The sequence below is a fragment of the Pan troglodytes genome, chromosome 11, assembly GCF_028858775.2.
Source record: "Pan troglodytes isolate AG18354 chromosome 11, NHGRI_mPanTro3-v2.0_pri, whole genome shotgun sequence".
Lineage (NCBI taxonomy): Eukaryota > Metazoa > Chordata > Mammalia > Primates > Hominidae > Pan > Pan troglodytes.
In genome coordinates, this window is record NC_072409.2 from 13,495,970 (window position 1) to 13,516,240 (window position 20,271).

The 20,271-nt window shown below is 38.8% G+C and overlaps 1 protein-coding gene across 7 annotated transcripts in view; it reads left to right on the forward strand.

Annotated features, from left to right (window-relative positions):
* Nucleotides 1-17,452, forward strand: part of SCAI (suppressor of cancer cell invasion) — a 197,400-nt gene extending 179,948 nt beyond the window's left edge. For 3 of the 7 annotated variants that reach the window (XR_010148854.1, XR_010148855.1, XR_010148856.1), the window contains one exon: nucleotides 11,329-12,027. Coding sequence is in view for 3 of the 7 variants with exons in the window: in XM_528477.8 (XP_528477.3) it covers nucleotides 11,329-11,475 (147 nt within the window). In the remaining 4 variants the exon portion in view is untranslated. Of the gene's footprint in view, nucleotides 1-11,328 lie in introns of all 7 variants that reach the window. The other 4 variants (XR_010148853.1, XM_054658412.2, XM_528477.8 and 1 more) reach the window with 2 other exon arrangements.
* Nucleotides 17,453-20,271: the final 2,819 nt, after the last annotated feature.

Genomic DNA, 20,271 nt, shown 5'->3' on the forward strand with positions numbered 1-20,271 from the left:
ATTCAAGAGCTAATAGACACCACACCAGAAGAATTAACAGAAGATGACGTGGGGTGGACATGAATGTTTCTGAACCAGTGCCAGGAAGCAGACATAGAAGAAGCAGTGGCAGAAAACAAATGGACATTAGACAACCCAGCAGAAGGGTTTAGATTATTCAGGATTGGGCTTTTGACTTCTATGAGATGGATGCTTCTATGATAATGGACACTGAAATGAAAGCAAATAGTGGAAGGATTGGTGCCATATAGAAACATTTTAGAGAAATGAAAAAGCAGAAATGTCAGACACAAATTATGACATATTTGCATAAAATTATACCCAGTTGCCTGTCTCTCCTGCCTCCCCTTCCATCTCCTTCACCTCTCCTCTCTCTGCCACCCCTGAGACAGCAAGACCAACCCCTCCTCCTCCTCCACAGCCTACTCAATGTGAAGGCAATGAGGATGAAGACCTTTATGATAATCCACTTCCATTTAATGAATAGTAAATATATTTCTCTTCCTTATGATTTTCTTTTTCCTTTTTTTTTTTTTTTTTTTTTTGAGACAGATTCTCACTCTGTTGCCCAGGTTGGAAGGCTGGAGCACAGTGGCGCGATCTCAGCTCACTGCAACCTGCACCTCCGGGGTTCAAGAGATTATTCTGCCTCAGCATCCTGAGTAGCTGGGATTACAGGCATGTTCCACCATGCCCGCCTAATTTTTGTATTTTTAGTAGAGGTGGGATTTCGCCATGTTGGCCAACCTGGTCTCGAACTCCTGGCCTCAAGTGATCCTCCTGCCTCAGCCTCCTAAAGTGCTAGGATTACAGGTGTGAGCCACCGTGCTCAGCCCTGGCCAATTTTCTTAGTAACATTTTCTTTTCTCAGCCTGATGCTGTGGCTCACGCCTGTAATCCCAGCACTTCGGGAGGCCAAGGTGGGCAGATCATGAGGTCAGGAGTTCAAGACCAGCCTGGCCAACATGGTGAAACCCCGTCTCTACTAAAAATACAAAAATTAGCCGAGCATGGTGTGAGCACCTGTAATCCCAGCTGCTTGGGAGGCTGAGACAGGAGAATGGCTTGAACCTGGGAGGCAGAGGTTGCAGTGAGCCAAGATTGCACCATTGTACTCCAGCCTGGGTAACAAAAGCAAAACTCCGTCTCGGGGGGGAAAAAATTCTTTTCTCTAGCTAACTGTATTGTAAGAATACAGTATATAGGCTGGGTGTGGTGGCTCACGCCTGTAATCCCAGCACTATGGGAGGCTGAGGAGGGTACATCACCTGAGGTCAGGAGTTCAAGACCAGCCTGGCCAACATGGTGAAACCCCATCTCTACTAAAAATATAAAAATTAGCCAGCTGTGGTGGCATGCACCTGTAATCCCGGCTACTCAGGAGGCTGAGACACGAGAATCACCTGAACCTGGGAGGTGGAGGTTGCAGTGAGCCAAGATCACGCGACTGCACTCCAGCCTGGGTGACAGAGCAAGACTGTCTCAAAAAAAAAGAAAAAGAAAGAAAAAGAAAAAACAATATATAATACATATAACATACAAAGTATTTGTTAATTGACTGTTTATGTTATCTGTAAGGTTTCCAGTTACTGGTAGGCTATAAGTTGAATTGCTTGATATGTACCATAGATCAAGGTTTGCCATTGTGGTTGCGTGCCATTTTAAGATAATTAATCCAGTAAGGAGTGTTGTAAAAAAAGAAAAGAAAATCTGTGAAGCCATCACTGTAGCTATGTTAGCAGCCATGAAAACCTTACACTTTTTGTGAAATACCTTTTTATCTCATAATGAAAATGTAGCATTTATGTAGGTGCAAGGTTGCTATAAGACATACTTACAGACCAGGCACAGTAGCTCACACCTGTAATCCCAGCACTTTGGCAGGCCACAGCGGGTTGGTCACCTTAGGTCAAGAATTCAAGACCAGCCTGACCAATATGGTGAAACTCTCATCTCTACTAAAAATACAAAAATTAGCTGGGCGTCGTGGCGTGAGCCTGTAGTCTCAGCTACTCGGGAGGCTGAGACAGGAGAACTGCTTGAACCCAGAAGGTGGAGGTTGCAGTGAGCTGAGATCACACCACTGCACTCCAGCCTGGGCGACAGAGCAAGACTCCATCCCCCACCGCCCCACCAAAAAAAAAAAGACATATATTATGATTTGAGAAAAAGCAAACTCATTATATAACAAAGCAAAAGGAAAGTGAAGGATCTACAGCTAGAGAATTAAATTCTGGCAAAGAAAGGGTTTGATAATTTTCGAAAGATCTTTGGCTTTAAAAATGTTAATACGAGAAGCAGCTTCTGCCAACCAAGAGGCAGCAGACAAGTTCCCAGGTGCCACTGAGGAGAAAGGATACCTGCCTGAACAGGTTTTTAGTGCAGAAGAAAGTACCTTTTCTGGAAAAAAAAAAAAAAAAAAAAAAAAAACTGCCACAAAGGACATTTATTAGTTAAATTTCAGGTAGTTAAAAGTTATACATGGATTTTTCAGGGAGTTGAAAGTTATACATGGATTTTTAACTGTGTTAGGGAGGGGGCTCAGCATCCCTAACCCCTGCATTGTTCAGGGGTCAGCTATATTTGAGTTCTGACATATTTGTCCATTTATGGATTCGTCTTACCATTCATCAGTAGATCTTTTTTTTGTTTTTTTGAGATGGAGTCTTACTCTGTTGCCTAGGCTGGAGTACAATGGCGTGATCTCTGCTCACTGCAACTTCCGCCTCCTGGGTTCAAGCAATTCTCCTGCCTCAGCCTCCCGAGTAGCTGGGATTACAGGTGTGTGCCACCACACCCAGCTAATTTTTGTATTTTTAGTAGAGATGGAGTTTCACCATATTGGCCAGGCTGGTCTCGAACTCCTGGCCTCAGGTGATCCAACCGCCTCAGCCTCCCAAAGTTCTAGGATTACAGGGATGAGCCACCACGCCTGACACCATCTTATTTTTTAATGCATTTTGAAGTAAATTGCGGACGTCACCCACAAACACTTCATCATGCATATATGTAATATGTTTACTTTTTTTTTTTTTTTTAATGAGATGAGATCTTCCTATGTTGCCTAGGCTGATCTTGAACTTCTGGATTCAAGCTATCCTCCTGCCTCAGCATCAAACGTAGCTGGAACTATAGGCACATTGCCACTGCCCAACTACTAATTTTTTTTTTTTTTTTTTTAATTTGAGACAGAGTCTCTGTCTGTCATGCAGTTTGGAGTACAGGGATGCAATTGTAGCTTACTGCAGCCTCAGTCTCCTGGGCTCAAGCAGTCCTCCTGCTTCTAGCCTCCTGAATAGCTGGGACCACCTGAGTACGGTGCACCAACATGCCCAGCTAATTTTTAAATTTTTTTGTAGAGATGGGTTTTGCTGCATTGCCCAGGGTGGCCTCAAACTTCTGGCCTCAAGCAATCCTCCCACCTTGGCCTCCCAAAGTGGGGTAATAGGCATGAGCCACTGTGACCCACCTACTAATTCTTTTTTATGTAAAGTTTACATACAGTGAAATGCACAAAATTAAAGTTTACCATTAAGTGAGTTTTGAGGAAATACATCTGTGTAACCTAAACCTTTATCAATTTATACAAGATAGCATCATTCCAGATTGTTCCTTCTATCCTCCTTTTTAGTCAGTCCAGTACCCATTACCCCAGAGGCTGTCACTCTTTTGATTGTTTTCACTCGAGATTACTTGCATCTGTTTGTGAACTTGACTCACACAGTATGGACTCTTGTGTAAACCTTCTGTGACTAAGCATTGCATTGTGCTTGAGATTCATTCCTGTTGTTTCAGATATCAGTAGCTCATTCCTTTTTGTTACTGAGTAGTATTCCATTGTCTGAGCATACCACAGTTCAGGCATTCTCCTCCTGATGAATACATGGCAGTTGTACAGTGTTGGCTATTACGGGCCAGGGCATGGTGGCTCCTGTCTGTAATCTGAATACTTCAGGAGGCCAAAGCTGGGGTGTCACTTGAGCCCCAGGAGTTCCATGTTACAGTGAATTATGATCATGCCACTGCATTCCAGCCTGGGTGAGAGAGGGAGTTCCTGTCTTTAAATAAATAAATAGTTGGCTAATAGAAATAAAACTGCTTTTTATTATAAAAAGGCTTGTACAAGCCTTTGCACAGACATTTGTTTTGAATTTTTTTGGTCATAGTATTGGTATGTGTTTAGTTTTATAAGAAATTGCAGTGATTCCTCAGGGATCTAGAACTAGAAATACCGTTTGACCCAGCCATCCCATTACTGGGTATATACCCAAAAGATTATAAATCATGCTGCTATAAAGACACATGCACATATATGTTTATTGCGGCACTATTCACAGTAGCAAAGACTTGGAACCAACCCAAATGTCCATCAATGATAGACTGGATTAAGCAAATGTGGCACATATACACCATGGAATACTATGCATCCATAAAAAAGGATGAGTTCATGTCCTTTGTAGGGACATTGATGAAGCTGGAAACCATCATTCTCAGCAAACTGTCACAAGGACAAAAAACCAAACACCACATCTTCTCACTCATAGGTGGGAACTGAACAATGAGAACACTTGGACACAGGAAGGGGAACATTACACATCGGGGCCTATTGTGGGGTGGGGGGGGATGGGGGAGGGATAGCGTTAGGAGATATACCTAATGTAAATGACGAGTTAATGGGTGTAGCACACCAACATGGCACATGTATACATATGTAACAAACCTGCATGGCACATGTACCCTAGAACTTATATATATATATATGTGTGTGTGTGTGTGTGTGTGTGTGTATATATATATATATATATATATATATGAAATTGCTAGACCTTATCTCAAAGTGGTTGTACCATAGTTACATTCCCACCAGTAGCTTTTGAAGGTTGCTTTTCATTCTTGCCAACATTGTTGTCAGACTTTTAAATCTGACCATTCTGATGGATATGTAGGGGTATTTAAAATTTCATCAAAATTCTTTTTTTTTTCATTTGAAATGCTTTTTTTTAAAATTTTATTATTATACTTTAAGTTTTAGGGTACATGTGCACAACATGCAGGTTTGTTACATATGTATACATGTGCCATGTTGGTGTGCTGCACCCATTAACTCGTCATTTAGCATTAGGTATATCTCCTAATGCTATCCCTCCCATTGAACAATGAGAACACATGGACACAGGAAGGGGAACAAAATTCTTAAAAAATAAAATTTCATCAAAATTAAAAGTTTAGTTGAATACAAATTGAAGCTACGATGAAAAATCTGAGTTTTTTCTTCTCTGATTTGTGTTTTTGTGTATTATCCCAGAAATCTTTACTTAAAGTTACAGAGATTTTGTTTTTTTGTTTGTTCTTTTTTTTTTTTTTTTTTTTGAGACTGAGTCTCACTCTGTCACCCAGGCTGGAGTGCAGTGGCACAATCTTGGCTCACTGCAACCTCTGCCTCCCGGATTCAAGCGATTCTCCTTCCTCAGCCTCCCGAGTAGCTGGTATTACAGGTGCCCACCACCACACCCAGCTAATTTTTTTTTTTTAGTAGAGAGGGGTTTTCACTATGTTGGCCAGGCTGATCTCGAATTCCTGACCTCAAGTGATGCCTCTGCCTTCACCTCCCAAAGTGCTGGGATTACAGGCGTGAGCCACCACGCCTGGCCTTCTCCTGTTTTCTTCTAGGAATTCTATAGTTTCAGCTTTTACATGTAGGTCTATGGTTTATTTTGAGTTAATTTTTGTTTAAAGTGTGAGATAAAGGTTAAAGTTTTTTAATATGCATATGCAGTTGTCCTAGTACCATATGTTGAAAAGATTTTTCTTTTCCCATTGAGTTACTTTGGTAACTTTGTTGAAAATCAATTAAGCATATATGTATAAGGATATTTCTGAACTCTAAATTCTCTTCCATTGATCTACAGGATTTGTCTCAAATACACTACTGCCTTTACTATTGTAGCTTTAAAAAAGTCTTAAAATCTGATAGGGAGAGTCCCCTTCCCCAAAAGATTTTTAGGTATTTTGGTTGTTTTAGTTCCTTTGTACGTCTATATAAATTTTAGCATCCATGTCACATTTTGCTTGGAATTGTATTAAAAATCTATATATAATTCACCCGTGGGGAATTACTATTTTAATAATATTGAATCTTCCAGTCAATAATAATGGTATATATCTTCATTTACTTATATGTTTAGTTTCTTTCACCAGGATTTTATAGTTTTTATCATACAGGTCTTGCATGTGTTTCATAATTTATTCCAAAATATTTTATGTTCCAGTATGCTTTAAAAATTGAATTATTTGGCTGGACATGGTGGCTCATACCTGTAATCCCAGCACTTTGGGAGGCCAAGGTGGGCAGGTCACCTGAGGTCAGGAGTTAAAGGCCAGCCTGGCCAACGAGGCGAAACCATATCTCTACTAAAAATACAAAAATTAGCTGTGTGTGGTGGCAGGTGCCTGTAATCCCAGCTACTCGGGAGGCTGAGGCAGGGAGAATCACTTGATCCCGGGAGGCGGAGGTTGTGGTGAGCCGAGGTCGTGCCATTGCACTCCAGCCTGGGCAACAGAGTGAGACTCCGTCTTTTTTTTAAAAAAAAAATTGAATTATTTGGCCAGGCGCGGTACCTCACACCTCTAATCTCAGCACTTTGGGAGGCAGAGGCGGGTGGATCACAAGGTCAGGAGTTGGAGACCAGCCTGGCCAACGTGTTGAAACCTCATCTGTACTAAAAATACAAAAAAAAAAAAAAAAAAAATTAGCCGGGTGTGGTGGCGTATGCCTGTAGTCCCAGCTACTTGGGAGGCTGAGGCAAGAGAATCACTTGAACCTGGGAGGCGGAGGTTGCAATGAGCCGAGATTGCACCACTGCACTCCAGCCTGGGCAACAGAGTGAGACTCCAACTCAAAAAAAAAAAAAAATTGAATTATTTTTATTTCATTTTTCAGTTGCTTGTTGCTAATACATAGAAATGCACTTTTAAAACACTGGCCTTGTGGCTGGGTATGCTGGCTCACTCCTTTAATGCCAGCACTTTGGGAAGCTGAGGCAGGCAGATCACTTGATCCCAGGAGTTGGAGACCAGCTGGGCAACATGGTGAAACCCCGTCTCTACAAAAAATACAAAAAATTACTTGGGCTGTGGTGGCACATGCCCATAGCCCCAGTTATCTGGGAGGCCAAGGTAACAGGATCACTTGAGCCTGGGAGGTCAAGGCTACCCTGAGTCATGATCATGCCACTGCTCTCCAGCCTGGGTGAAAGAATGAGAAACCCTTTCTTAAAAAAAAAAAAAGTACAGTTGACCTTGTGTCCTGCAGTCTTGCTAAATTTTGTTAGTTCTTTTAGCTTTTTTACATGTTCCTTAAAATTTTCTATATACAGGATCATGTCATCCATCCTTAAACAAAAAACAGCTTTACTTCTTTTTTTCCAATCTATATGCCTTTTATTGTTATTAGTGCTTTATATCAGGGCTAGGTCTTCTAGTAAAATGTTGAATAAAAGTAGTGAAAATGGACATCCTTGCCTTCTTCCTGATTTTAGGGGAAAGATGTTAGTCTTTAACCATAAATTATGATGTAAATTGTTGGTTATTCATAGATACCCTTTCTCAGATTGACTGAGCTCCCTTCCATTCTTAATTTACTAAGAGTTTGTATCAGGAATGGGTATGGATGATTCGCAAAACTTTTTTCTGCATCTACTGATCTAATATATTCTGTTAATGGAGTGAATAACATTAATTGATCTTTTAATGTTAAATCAGCCAGGCGCGGTGGCTCACGCCTGTAATCCCAGCACTTTGGGAGGCCGAGGTGGGCAGATCACCTGAGGTTGGGAGTTCGAGACCAACCTGACCAACATGGAGAAACCCTGTCTCTACTAAAAATACAAAAATTAGCCAGGCGTGGTGGCGCATGCCTGTAATCCCAGCTACTAGGGTGGCTGAGGCAGGAAAATCTCTTGAACCCAGCAGGCGGAAGTTGTGGTGAGCCAAGATTGTGCCATTGCACTCCAGCCTGGGCAACAAGAGTGAAACTCCATTTCAAAAAAAAAAAAAAAAAGTTAAACCAACCTTGCATAGCTATTAAACCCATTTTGTGGTCATATATTGTCCTTTTTGCATTGCTGGGTTGAATTTGCTAATATTTCATTATGGATTTTTATATCTGTTTTATGAATGATTTTGGTTTTTATTTTTCTCGTAATGTCTTCATGTGGTTTTGTTATCAGGATAGCGCTGACCTCATAAATGGAGTTGATATGTTCTTCATTCTCTTCTATTTCTTAAAAAGTTTGTTTAGATTAGAATTATTTCTTCCTTGAAGCCACCTGGGCCTGGAATTTTCTTTTTTAGGTTTAAAATTATGAATCCATTTTCAAAGGGCTGTTTATGTATTCTGTTACTTCTTAGTCAATTTTGATAATTTGTGCCTTGAAAGGCATTTATCTAATTTATTGGCATAATATTGTTTATAATTTTCCATTGTCCTTTTATTCCTGTAGGCACTGTAGTGATCTTTCATATCCCTTATTAGTAATTTGTTTTTTCTTTCTTTTTCTGTCTTGGTAAACTTCCATTAACTTTTGTTTTTTTCACTACTGTTTGTTTCTTTTTTTTTTTCACTTATGTATGTATTTATTTATTTAAAAAAAATTTTTTTGAGACAGAGTCTCACTCTGTTGCCCAGTCAGGAGGGCAGTGGTGTGCTCTCAGCTCACTGCAACCTCTGCCTCCCGGGTTCAAGCGATTCTCATGCCTCAGCCTCCCAAGTAGCTGGGATTACAGGCACCCGCCACCATGCCCAGCTAATTTTTGTATTTTTTGGTAGAAACTAAAAAATGAATAAGGCCATCACACCCGGCCTTATTTATTTTAAATTTTTGAGACAGTGTCTTGCTATTTTGTCAAGGCTGGCCTGGAACTCCTGGGCTCAAGAGATCCTCCCATCTCCATCCCCTGAGTAGCTGTTTCTCTTTTCTGTTTCATTTATTTCCATTCATACTTTATTATTCTTTCCTTTTTACTTTAATATATATTATAGTGTTTTAAGCTTAGATCTGAAACCTTCTCTTCTAACACAAGCATTTATCTTTAATTTTTTTTTTTTTTTTTTTTTTTTTTGACGGAGTCTTGCTCTGTCGCCTAGGCTGGAGTGCAGTGGCGCGATCTTGGCTCGCTGCAACCTCCGCCTCTTGGGCTCAAGCAATTCTCCTGCCTCACCCTCTCAAGTAGCTGGGTAGTACAGATGTGCACCACCACACCCAGCTAATTTTTTGTATTTTTAGTAGAGATGAGGTTTCACCATGTTGGCCAGGCTGGTCTTAAATTCCTGACCTCAGATGATCCGCCTGCTTTGGCCTCCCAGTGTGCTGGGATTACAAGGGTGAGCCACCACGCCCGGCCACCTTTTATTTTTGACCACATATTATATGACTTATTTATATGGAATGTCCAGAATAAGCAAATTTTTTGATACCAGAAGCACATGCGCGGTTATCCAGGGCTGAGGGAGGGGACTGGGGCGAATGGGGGAGGGATCTGCTAAAGAATAAAGAGCTTCTTTTGGGGGTGACGAAATGCTCTAAAATTGGTTGTGGTGATAGTTAAACAACTTTCTGGATATACTAAATGCCACTGAATTGTATACTTTAAATGGGTGAATTGTATGGTATGTTAATTGTATCTTAAAACTGTTACTAAAAAAATACAAGGTGCCTCTCACTAGCTGTGTGACATTGAAGAGTGATCTCACCTTTCTTAGCCTTAGTTTACTTATCTGTAAAATGATAACAGAAGCTACCTCATGAGATTGCTGTGATGTTTCAGTGGGAGGATTGTGTAACTACTGAGCACAGAAGTACTTACCTTTTAAGCATTGCTTTAACTGTATAGTTTCAGTTTTAAAATTTATTCAGTTTGTTTTTTAACCCAAGCATGTGAATTATCTTGGCAGTGGTTTTATCTGCACTTGAATTCAGTGTATTCTGCTATTACTAGATGGAATGATATAAAAATGTCAATTTGTTCCATTTGATATTAAACTAAATTGAAGAGTGTTCTTTGTATCTTCTGTATTTTTGTTGATTTTCTGTCTGCTTTTTCAATTTCTGAAACAGTAGTATTTAAACCTCTAATTAGGGCTGGGTGCAGTGGCTCACGCCTGTAATCCCAGCACTTGGGGAGGCCCGAGGCGTGTAGATTGGTTGAGCTCAGGAGTTCAAGACCAACATGGCAAGACCCTGTCTCTACAAAAAATACAAAAATTAGCTGCGCATGGTTGTGCACACCTGTGGTGCCAGCTTCTTGGGAGACTGAGGTGGGAGGATTGCTTGAGCTCATTGCAAGGTTGCAGTAAGCCTGCCTGGGCAACACAGTGAGATTTTATCTCAAAAAAAAAAAAAAAATTATTTTTGTAATGTGTGAGTGAGTCCTATAGGTAGAGAGAAGTTAACATTTGTATGTATGAACTGTTGCATGAGATGTACAGAAAAGTAGCAACTTCTTCAGGAAATTTTAAATGTATGGCAGGATTATAGTTTATAGAACTTACCAAATGAAGAAGAATTTCTAGGCCGGGCACGGTGGCTCACGCCTGTAATCCCAACACTTTGGGAGGCTGAGGCGGGCAGATCACCTGAGTTCAGGGCTTCGAGACCAGCCTGGCCAACATGGTGAAACACCTGGGCTGGAGTGCAATGGCATGATCTCAACTCACTGCAACCTCCGCCTCCCGGGTTCAAGCAGTTCTCCTGCCTCAGCCTCCTGAGTAGCTGAGATGACAGGTGCCCACCACCATGCCCGGCTAATTTTTGTATTTTAGTAGAGATGGGGTTTCAGCATGTTGGCCAGGCTGGTCTCAAACTCCTGACCTCATGATCTGCCCGCTTCGGCCTCCCAAAGTGCTGGGATTACAGGCGTGAGCCATGGTGCCCGGCTGCCCCAGCCTCATTTTAATTTCCAAAGCAATATCTTTTTATTTATTTAACATATACTTGTTGAAATTCTATATGTGTTAGGATTTTCCCCCCAGTAGCATGAATTATATGGTTTCCACATGATACAGAGCATAGTGTCTAGCAACAATAGGCCTCAGTAAACATTTGTGGAATAACTCACTAAATGAATATATTACATTGATTCATCTGAAACTGTCATTTTTAGAGGTCAAAATGGTTAAATATCAGCAATTCAATATTCAACAAATATATTAATAAGAATCATTCCAATATAAAAGTGAAAATACATATTACTCCTTGACACTGTTATCAATGTGTATAATTTTCTTTCATTAGACTACAAAACTTGACTTTTCTCTTCTTTGCCTACCAGGAAACACGAAATTATCCAGAATCATATCCACAACTGCCAAGGGATGAAACAGTGGAGAATCCTCATCTCCAGAAGCACATTTTGGAATTAGCATCCATTCTAGATGTTCGAAACGTGTTCTTTGAGAATACCATTGATGACTATTAAAACAAAAACCCTGTTGTCGAAACAAGTTTTCATTTTCCACAAATTTTAAATGGTGCAGTTTTCTAATGTGATAAGACACATAGTGGTGTTACTTAGTTTTTATTTTTTAATTTAGGGCCACCATTTTAAAAACAAACAAAAAAATGTTCACACTTTTAGGGTAACTGTTTTAAAATGCAACCTTTCAGGTCTTTTAAAATCTTAACCTTGGAATTTTTATTTTTTGATTTTGAGGGATGGATATTTACCTCCAACTTCTAATCCTACACTCAAATAGTCACTATTCTCACCCTGAGAAGAGTAAATCATTTATTTTTGTATAATGAGGTAAATCCAACTCTTATACTTGGACCTAAGTTAAATGTCTGGATTTGGAAATATGTAATGGTTCATAATGATGAAGCTAGCCACCATGGACTACTGAAAATCAAGAACAGAGTCCCTCCATAATATATTTTTTCTCATTCCAACTTAGCTGGTAGAAAAATGTTTGATTCTTTGAAACATGATCAAGCCAGTTTTTGAAATCATTTAATTTCTTTCAATACTGTCATAATTTCAGAAATTGGATTGAATTGCATCTGAAGGCTACATCTTGATTGAGGACTTGAGGTGGTAATATTACTTGGAATGTATGAGTATTATGAGATTTATTTGCATATTTTCTTTGTAGTCTGTGAATGCTGGAAATGAAAAAGGAAACAACTTTGAAATATTTTAGTCAAAAAACCATGTCATTGGTTTCATAATACAATGTCTCCAATAGGAATTCTATTTAAACTCTTGGTTTATGAGATCACATTTAAAGACTGGATTGATGTCTGTGACATAAAGTTTTAATTTTTTGCCTCATTCAAATTTATGAGACTTCAAAGTAATAGATGTTTTAAATTTTGGTAAGGGGTAACTGGGTGTTATGAAACCTAAAATGTAAGTTGATTTTGCATTGGTAATTTGGAAATAAGATTTATTAACATTCCCTGTATTTAGTATTTTATATTCATGCACAAAATTTTTATTATCTTAAGTAGGACTCAGTGTATATTATAAAGATTTTTCTTTTTTGTGTTTTCCTTCCCTGTCATTCCCTTTATAATTTCACAGTCACTTGCTATGAAGTCCTCCCTCCTTTTTGATTATGCAGCATTCAATTTCAGAAATCTATGAATGAAAAGGCCTTATACCTAATTTTCTGTACAGGATCACATCTGGCAGTCCCAGGAGAAGTGAGCTGATTGCTTTTGATATCTCTTTCCCATGGCCCTAAGTAAATTATACTCTAAATTTATTTATTTTTTTTGAGACAGAGTCTTGCTTTTGTTGCCCAGGTTGGAGTGCAGTGGCGCTATCTCGGCTCACTGCAACCTCCGCCTCCCAGGTTCAAGCAATTTTCCTGCCTCAGCCTCCCGAGTAGCTGGGATTACAGGTGCCCGCCACCATGCCTGGCTAATTTTTGTATTTTTAGTAGAGACGGGGTTTCACCATGTTGGTCAGGCTGGTCTCAAACTCCTGACCTTGTGATTTGCCTGCCTCAGCTTCCCAAAGTGCTGGGATTACAGGCGTGAGCCACCGCACCTGGCTATTATTTTTAACTTGGTTTTCATTTCTGGCATAGAGACTAATTTGAGTCTAAGTTATTCCCATTCCTGCTCTGATTTGCTGATTTTTCAAACCTGAAGTCCAAAGTTACTGTTTTGGGGTTTGGGGACTTGGGGAGTATTTTACTTTTTTTTTTTTTTTTTTTTTTAAGAGACAGAGTCTTGCTTTGTTGCCCAGGTTGGGGTGCAGTGGTACATTCATGGCTCACTGCAGCCTCAAATTCCTGGATTCAGGCAATCTTCTCACCTCAGCCTCCCAAGTAGCTGGGACTACAGGCATGCGCCACCATGCCTGGCTAATTTTCTTTATTTTTTAATTTTTTGTAGAGACGTGGTCTCACTTTGTTGAGCAGGCCGGCCTCAAACTCCTGGGCTCAAGTGATCCTCCTGCCTCAACCTCCCAAAGTGCTAGGATTACAGGTGTGAGCCACTGTACCTGGCCTGTTTACTTTTTAAAAATTTTTTTGTTTGTTCTTTCAAACAGTATTTCAGAAAGCTTGGGAAAAGTTACCCTGGAAAGAGATTTCCTTTGCTAGTGGGTTTTCATTTTCAGGTAAAGACTGCTTTACTTTTTTTTCAGTATCTTAATAAACTTCATAGCTTTCCTTTAGTAACAGTGTTCATTGAACTACAGCAATAGACTATCTTCAGTTTTCTGACCTCTTGTTTCAATTCCCCTTAAGTCCTGTGCCAGTTATGCTCCTACCAACACAGAGTTTCCTGTCCTCTAATGTTTAAAATAGTATTTACTGTTCTGAGCTTTATCCTCCCCCATTAAGCATAAAGAACACTGGTCTGGGAACTAGGAGACCTAAGTTCTAGTCCTGGCTTTCCTGGTAACTTAATCGTTATGCCCTTTGACAACTGTCTTCATGTCTCTGCTTGTTAGCACTCTCATCTGTAAAATGAAGAGGTTGGCCCAGGTCCTTTCCAACTCTGATTCTGTAATTTGGACTCTTGGTTCCAAAAATATTGATTTCCCCACTCCAACCACCAAGAGAACTATTTACCCTGTTTGTAGTGTACACAACCTTTTCTTTTGTAAGTCATATTTACCTAGATTTTGTTCAAGAAAATCTGGGTCCCACTTAGCTGTTTCAGAAACTAGTACAGACAGAGAGTCTCCTGAGGAAATCAGAGCTTTTATGATTAGAAACATGCTTGTCTAAAAATGAGGGTCTTAGAAATCACAACATTGACCCTTATGACGTTGCCCCTTAAGCTAATAGTGTAATTCCTTACTGGTAGTTAAAAATCTAAAGTGGACTGAAGTGATCTTGAATCTTCAAAGAGAGGAAAACTGTGCTGGAAAATGTTATTGTTTCATTGATGCCTTCAAAAAAATGCGTATTAAACAAAGACTATACTCCAGATTTTCTTCTGGGCATTGGGGAAGCAAACAAAATAGACTTAAAAATCCTCGTGTTCATGAAGCTTACATTCTAGTAGAAGGAGTAAGGCAATAAACATAAGTGATTTATGTTAGAAAATGTTAAGTAGGATGGAAAAGCATAGATTATGGTAAGGTAAATCTTTTGTTTGTTTTCTTAAGAGAAGAACAATGTTTAAAAGAGTGATGAAGCAGGGCATGGTGGCATGACCCTATTAGTCCCAGCTACCTGGGAGGCCGAGGTGGGAGGGTCACTTGAGCCCAGGAGTTTGTGGCTGCAGTGAGCTGTGATTGCACCACTGCACTCCAGCCTAGATGACAAAGCAAGACCTCGTCTCTGGAAAAAAAGAAAAGAAAAAGTGATGATCAGGGTAGGCTTCATTAGGAGGGTCACATTTGCATGAACACTTTGCCTTTTCTTTCTTTTTATGAAAGTTTTAAACATAGTTTTTTTGTTTTTTGTTTTTGAGATGGACTTTCACTCTTGTTACTCAGGCTGCAGTGTGGTGGCAGGATCTCAGCTCACTGCAACCTCCGCCTTCCGGTTTCAAGTGATTCTCCTGCCTCAGCCTCCCCAGTAGCTGGGATTACAGGCATGTGCCACCACACCAGCTAATTTTGTATTTTGAGATGGGGTTTCACCATGTTGGTCAGGCTGGTCTCGAACTCCTGATTTCAGGTGATCCGTTGGCCTCGGCCTCCCAAAGTGCTGGGATTACAGGCATGAGCCACCACGCCCAGCCTAAACATACAGTTTAATAAATCCTCCTTGTACCTCACCCAGCTTCTGTATTTCTTTAATCAAGGGAGAAGAATCATCTAAAAGGACAGTTGCCCAATGGGCTTGAGCTGATAGTGGCAAAGAATTTCATTTTTTAAAAATGCATACCACCTGCCCTTTATAAAAAAATTTAAACCCTAATGTATTTAATTTTATAATTCATAAAAATTTAAATATTGGAACTAAGAACAGAGCAAAGCAAAGGGAAAAAGCACTCCTTTGTTTTCAAATTGCACAAACTGTCCCTGGAGATTCTGATAGTCTCTCATCTCTCTTAAGTATCACTGTAAACAACATAGAAAGCATAAGACTGCAAGAAGTCAGTTATACACAAAACAAAATGAAGCACAGTGGAATTTTCTCTTTCTTTATCTGTATATTTATGAAGTTGGTAAAGCAACTATCTTCTCTATTTTACAGAAGAGAAAGCTGAGACCCAAAAAGCTATTCATAGTGATAGAGCTAGAACTAAAACTCAGATCTCCTCATCTCAGCCCAGTCTTCTCAGTAGCTCAGACTGCTTTCTATAACGAACAAGAAAGAATAATTAGGGATTTGTATTTTGGCACAAAACAGTATCAAATTTTTGTTGTAAAAATCCACAAGTCTGACATTTTATCTTTTATTCTAGCCAGGATGTATTCTTCATTTGCATGTGTGTGTTTCTCTTAGAAAGTGGTGCTCTCAAACCTTTCAAAGCACAGAATTTATTGTACCCTGTTTATTTTTACCAAATTGAAATGTTTCAGGATTTCAGAAGCAAAGTGCAATCCAATTGTGGCTGGAGTTTTCCTGATAGAGGATCCGGGTGGTTCCCTCCCCTCCAACTTCTGGCTACTGCCCTTTATTTCCTTTGTGCAATAGAATTCCCTGAAACAGATTATGTGGTAATTATACTGATTTAGTCAGGATAATGGGAAAAGCGACAAATCAGATTTATGTATTAGGTATTATGGAGCTTTCTTTAGCACTCTCCTCCAAGTTTAATCTCTGACATGTGTGATAGAGTAACTTTCTGTCTCTGAGAAGCAGTTTGGACCCAGCTGAAAAATTTTATTTATGGAGACTTGTAATCAGCCTGATATACAGAGAACACTCTGGACTGGAAATATAGTCAGGTACCAAGGTCTGCTAATTTGGCCATTGCCAGTGATTCAAAACCACCTCCCCACCCTGAGTAAAAGATTTGATATGAATATGAATGCTATGAGTCTCCTGGTGATGTTTTGGGTGTATATGTTCCTGTGTGTGTTTGGAAATCATAGAGGGTATTTACCTTGAGGGCTCTTTTGTTGACCTTATTTATTTGAAATTCTTATTTTATTTGTAATGGCATATGTATATTTTTGTGATGCTACATGCAATCTCTGTGTATACTTTTTGTATATATGTGTACATATTTGTAAATATATTGGTATGCAATGATACAGTATGTGTATATTATGTACCCATACCCATTGTGGGCTGAATTTATTTAAGTTCTGTGAGGACATCCTAGTGGCATTGTTCATGCTGCTGTAATTAGGTTGTGGCTGTATCTCATTCATAAGCCTCTATTTTGAGAGGCTTGTGTTTGGATAAAATGGGCTAATTTGGAGTTGAAATTAGGATATGAAGATCTTAACAGAAAGCTGGATATTTATTCTTAGCTTTAAAATCACCTGCAAATTTTTATTTAAACTGATGATAAATTAGTGATATAACCTGAAAAACCTAAGTATGTCAAACTGAGACACCAGCAGATTCTTAGGCTGTAGTAGTCCTTTATTTTCTTGATCCATATTTAAGTATTATTACGGAGTAGTAAATTATGTATATTGGGGCTTAATAGGCTGTGGAAAAAAATTGCTTTAATCACATTTAAAAACATAGGAAAATGTCCATTAAATAGGGGAAATATATTCCCAGTTGTCATTTTTATGCCTCATACTGAATTTTGATTTTGGAACAATTTTTCTTTCATCAGTGTTTTATGTGTCTCTATGAGGCAGAAAAGGGGGCATTAGCTAAGGGATGGCCTAACCTAAGTAGGATAGGATTTAGTGAGGAACGGGAGGTTGTTAATTTGTATATTTGCAGCAGCTATGATTAATTTAGTCCTGTCTTGGCATTTCCGGCTACAGATTTTTTCTTACTGGACTTCCATATCAAAGGTGAGTAGGCTCATCTGAGAAAATGCTTCCACTGAATAAAATGCCTTCACTCGTATTGCTGTGTCTCTATGAGACCACTTGTGTTCTGCAAGTTGATGATATATTCGCACATGAAGTAGAGTTTTTAATATTAGATGCATGGTGTGCTATAAAAATCTGGGCCTTCAAACCTCTCCCAAGGATGATAGGGTTGGGGAGGATAAGAGGATAGTAAATACGTGCAATGCCAATTTGTGAACCTATAGAATGTTGCCAAGTATCAATGTTTGGTTACTTCAGTTGACATATTTATTTGCATGAAAGAGTGTAGGAGATGTTTAATATACACTTAAATACATTCACTGCAGAAATTAAGTAGAGGTTATTTTTGCATGATAAAATGTAACTGCAAAGCAACTTTTTACACCAGTATTCTTTGGAAGATTAAATCTATCTGATCCAATATTATCTTAAAATAGAGAAATTATCTCAGGAGTCTGTTTTACCACCCAAACAGATGTTACATTTGCTGATTCATTATATTTTAAATAAAACAGCCAACTATTCATAAGACTTTTCAATTACAGTATTAAATTCAGAAATAATTATAACAGCCTTTTTCTTGAATAAATATTAAAATTTGGTAATTTATTATTTCTGAAAAATCAGTGAAAACATCCATAGGATCTGATGCTTTGTTGTTTGAATAACCAAATCATTGTTTTTGCACTGGAGAGTAGTAGAGCAGATATTATACCATTTAAAATTCATGGAACTGACTCAGGCTCCTTGTGGATATTAATTTGAGGACAGTAGTGGTAATCAAAAGTACAGTAGAAAACACTTGACATTGTGAATGTGACCTCTGACCCCAACCTTTGTAAAGCCAATAACTTTGAGGTTGAATAAGGTAACACTTGCTTAGAAAACCCAGCCCTTTCCCCCAGTCTCCTGCGCTCTTATACATTGATACTTTACAACTATTTTTGCTGTACCTCTCAGTCTTTCCTGGATAATGGGACCACTTAAAAAAAAAAAGTGATTCATCTTCCTCAAACTAGAATTTCAAAGCCTAATACTACACTATGTTCCAGCTTCACTGAGTTTTGAACAAAAAGACTTAAGCATGCCTTGTGTTTAAGGAAAAATAATTGATGTGTGAATGGAATCAATCACCTATTGACGGGAAGGGTGTCAGGATGATGTAGGGTGATATGCCTTTAATTGGATAAAGAGAACTGTATTAAGTATAACTAATTTAATAACTGATTGAAGCACCATTCTTAATTTTAAAATATTTTTGTTAATTTCTTTTGTGGTTTTAAAAATTAATAATTTTTTTTTTTTTTGAGATGGAGTTTTGCTCGTTGCCCAGGCTGGAATGCAATGGCGCGATCTCAGCTCACTGCAACCTCCGCCTCCTGGGTTCAAGAGATTCTCCTGCCTCAGCCTCCCAAGTAGCTGGGATTACAGGCGTGTGCCACCACGACCAGCTAATTTTGTATTTTTAGTAGAGATGGGGTTTCACCATGTTGGCCAGGTTGGTCTCGAACTCCTGACCTCAAGTGATCCACCCGCCTCGGCCTCCTAAAGTGCTGGGATTACAGGTGTGAGCCACTGTGGCCGGCCTAAAAAAAATTCTTTTTAATAGTTATCAGACTACTCTAACCAGTGCCATGTTTAAACATACTTGGACAATAGACTCAGTTTTTTTAATAGTTTGAAGTACATTATATTAAAACTACAAACTCACTTATTCAAGCCTAAATTTCATCATAGACTATAAATTGGGTATCAATTTCCTATTTTGATGGACAATTCCAGTCTATCTACTATGACAATCATCTTTTTAGGTGTAGTATTGTTTAAGACATAGGTAATTTTAGGTTTTATACTTTTCTCCTAGGCTTATGGAATGAAAGCTAATAGGATATCACTTTCAGAATGAAATAGGGAATTATGGCTAGCCTTCTTATAGGGCTGCCGTAAATGATACTTAAATGTTTGTTATATCACTGATTTTCTTTTCTCTTCTGAAGCTGTTGTGAATGTCCACTTTGCCATAATTGAAAGTTGAGATTTGTAAACATTACAATTTGAACCATAAATTTTCTCAAACATGAAATCAGTATGAATAAGTATAAAATTTGAAATGATCATACATGAGAATCCCAAAAGTAAATACTTCCAAACCATAAAGGGATAACCACTGTATTTTTAAAAAGATTATTCCCACCCTTAAAGAAGCATGCTACTAATTGCTTTTTTTCTAAATTAAAACTATGTACTGTGGTAAATTAAAAATCTGCAGGAAAAATTGCTTAGTGTTTTAGCACAATAAGAATTTTTATTACTCAGGAGTTGGAGACCAGCCTGGGCAATACAGTGAAACCCTGTCGCTACTAAAATACAAAAAAAAAAAAATTAGCCAGGCATGGTGGTGTGCGCCTGTAATCCCAGCTACTTGGGAGGCTGAGGCAGGAGAATTGCTTGAACCTGGGAGGTGGAGGTTGCAGTGAGCCGAGATCGTGCCATTGCACTCCAGTCTGGGTGACAGAGCAAGACTCATTCTCAAAAAAAAAAAAAAAAAAAAGGAATTTTTATTACTATTTCCTGAAGAATGGTTTTTGTTAACTTGTTACTGTATCATTAAAAAGACCTTCTAATGGTTCAGTACAATAATCTAGAACTTGATTTATGTGGCTTTTTATAGTTATCTGAATGCATTCCTTTTGCCACATAGACCATATGGCTAGTTCTCCAACTGTTTTTTTGCTTGTTTTTAATAAACCTTGCTGTTCAACAATCAGAGAAACCTTTAGATTTTGGATGATTCTTCCAGTTGAGGTAGAAACGTCTTAGATAATAGGAAAGGCAAATACAAAGTCCTAACAT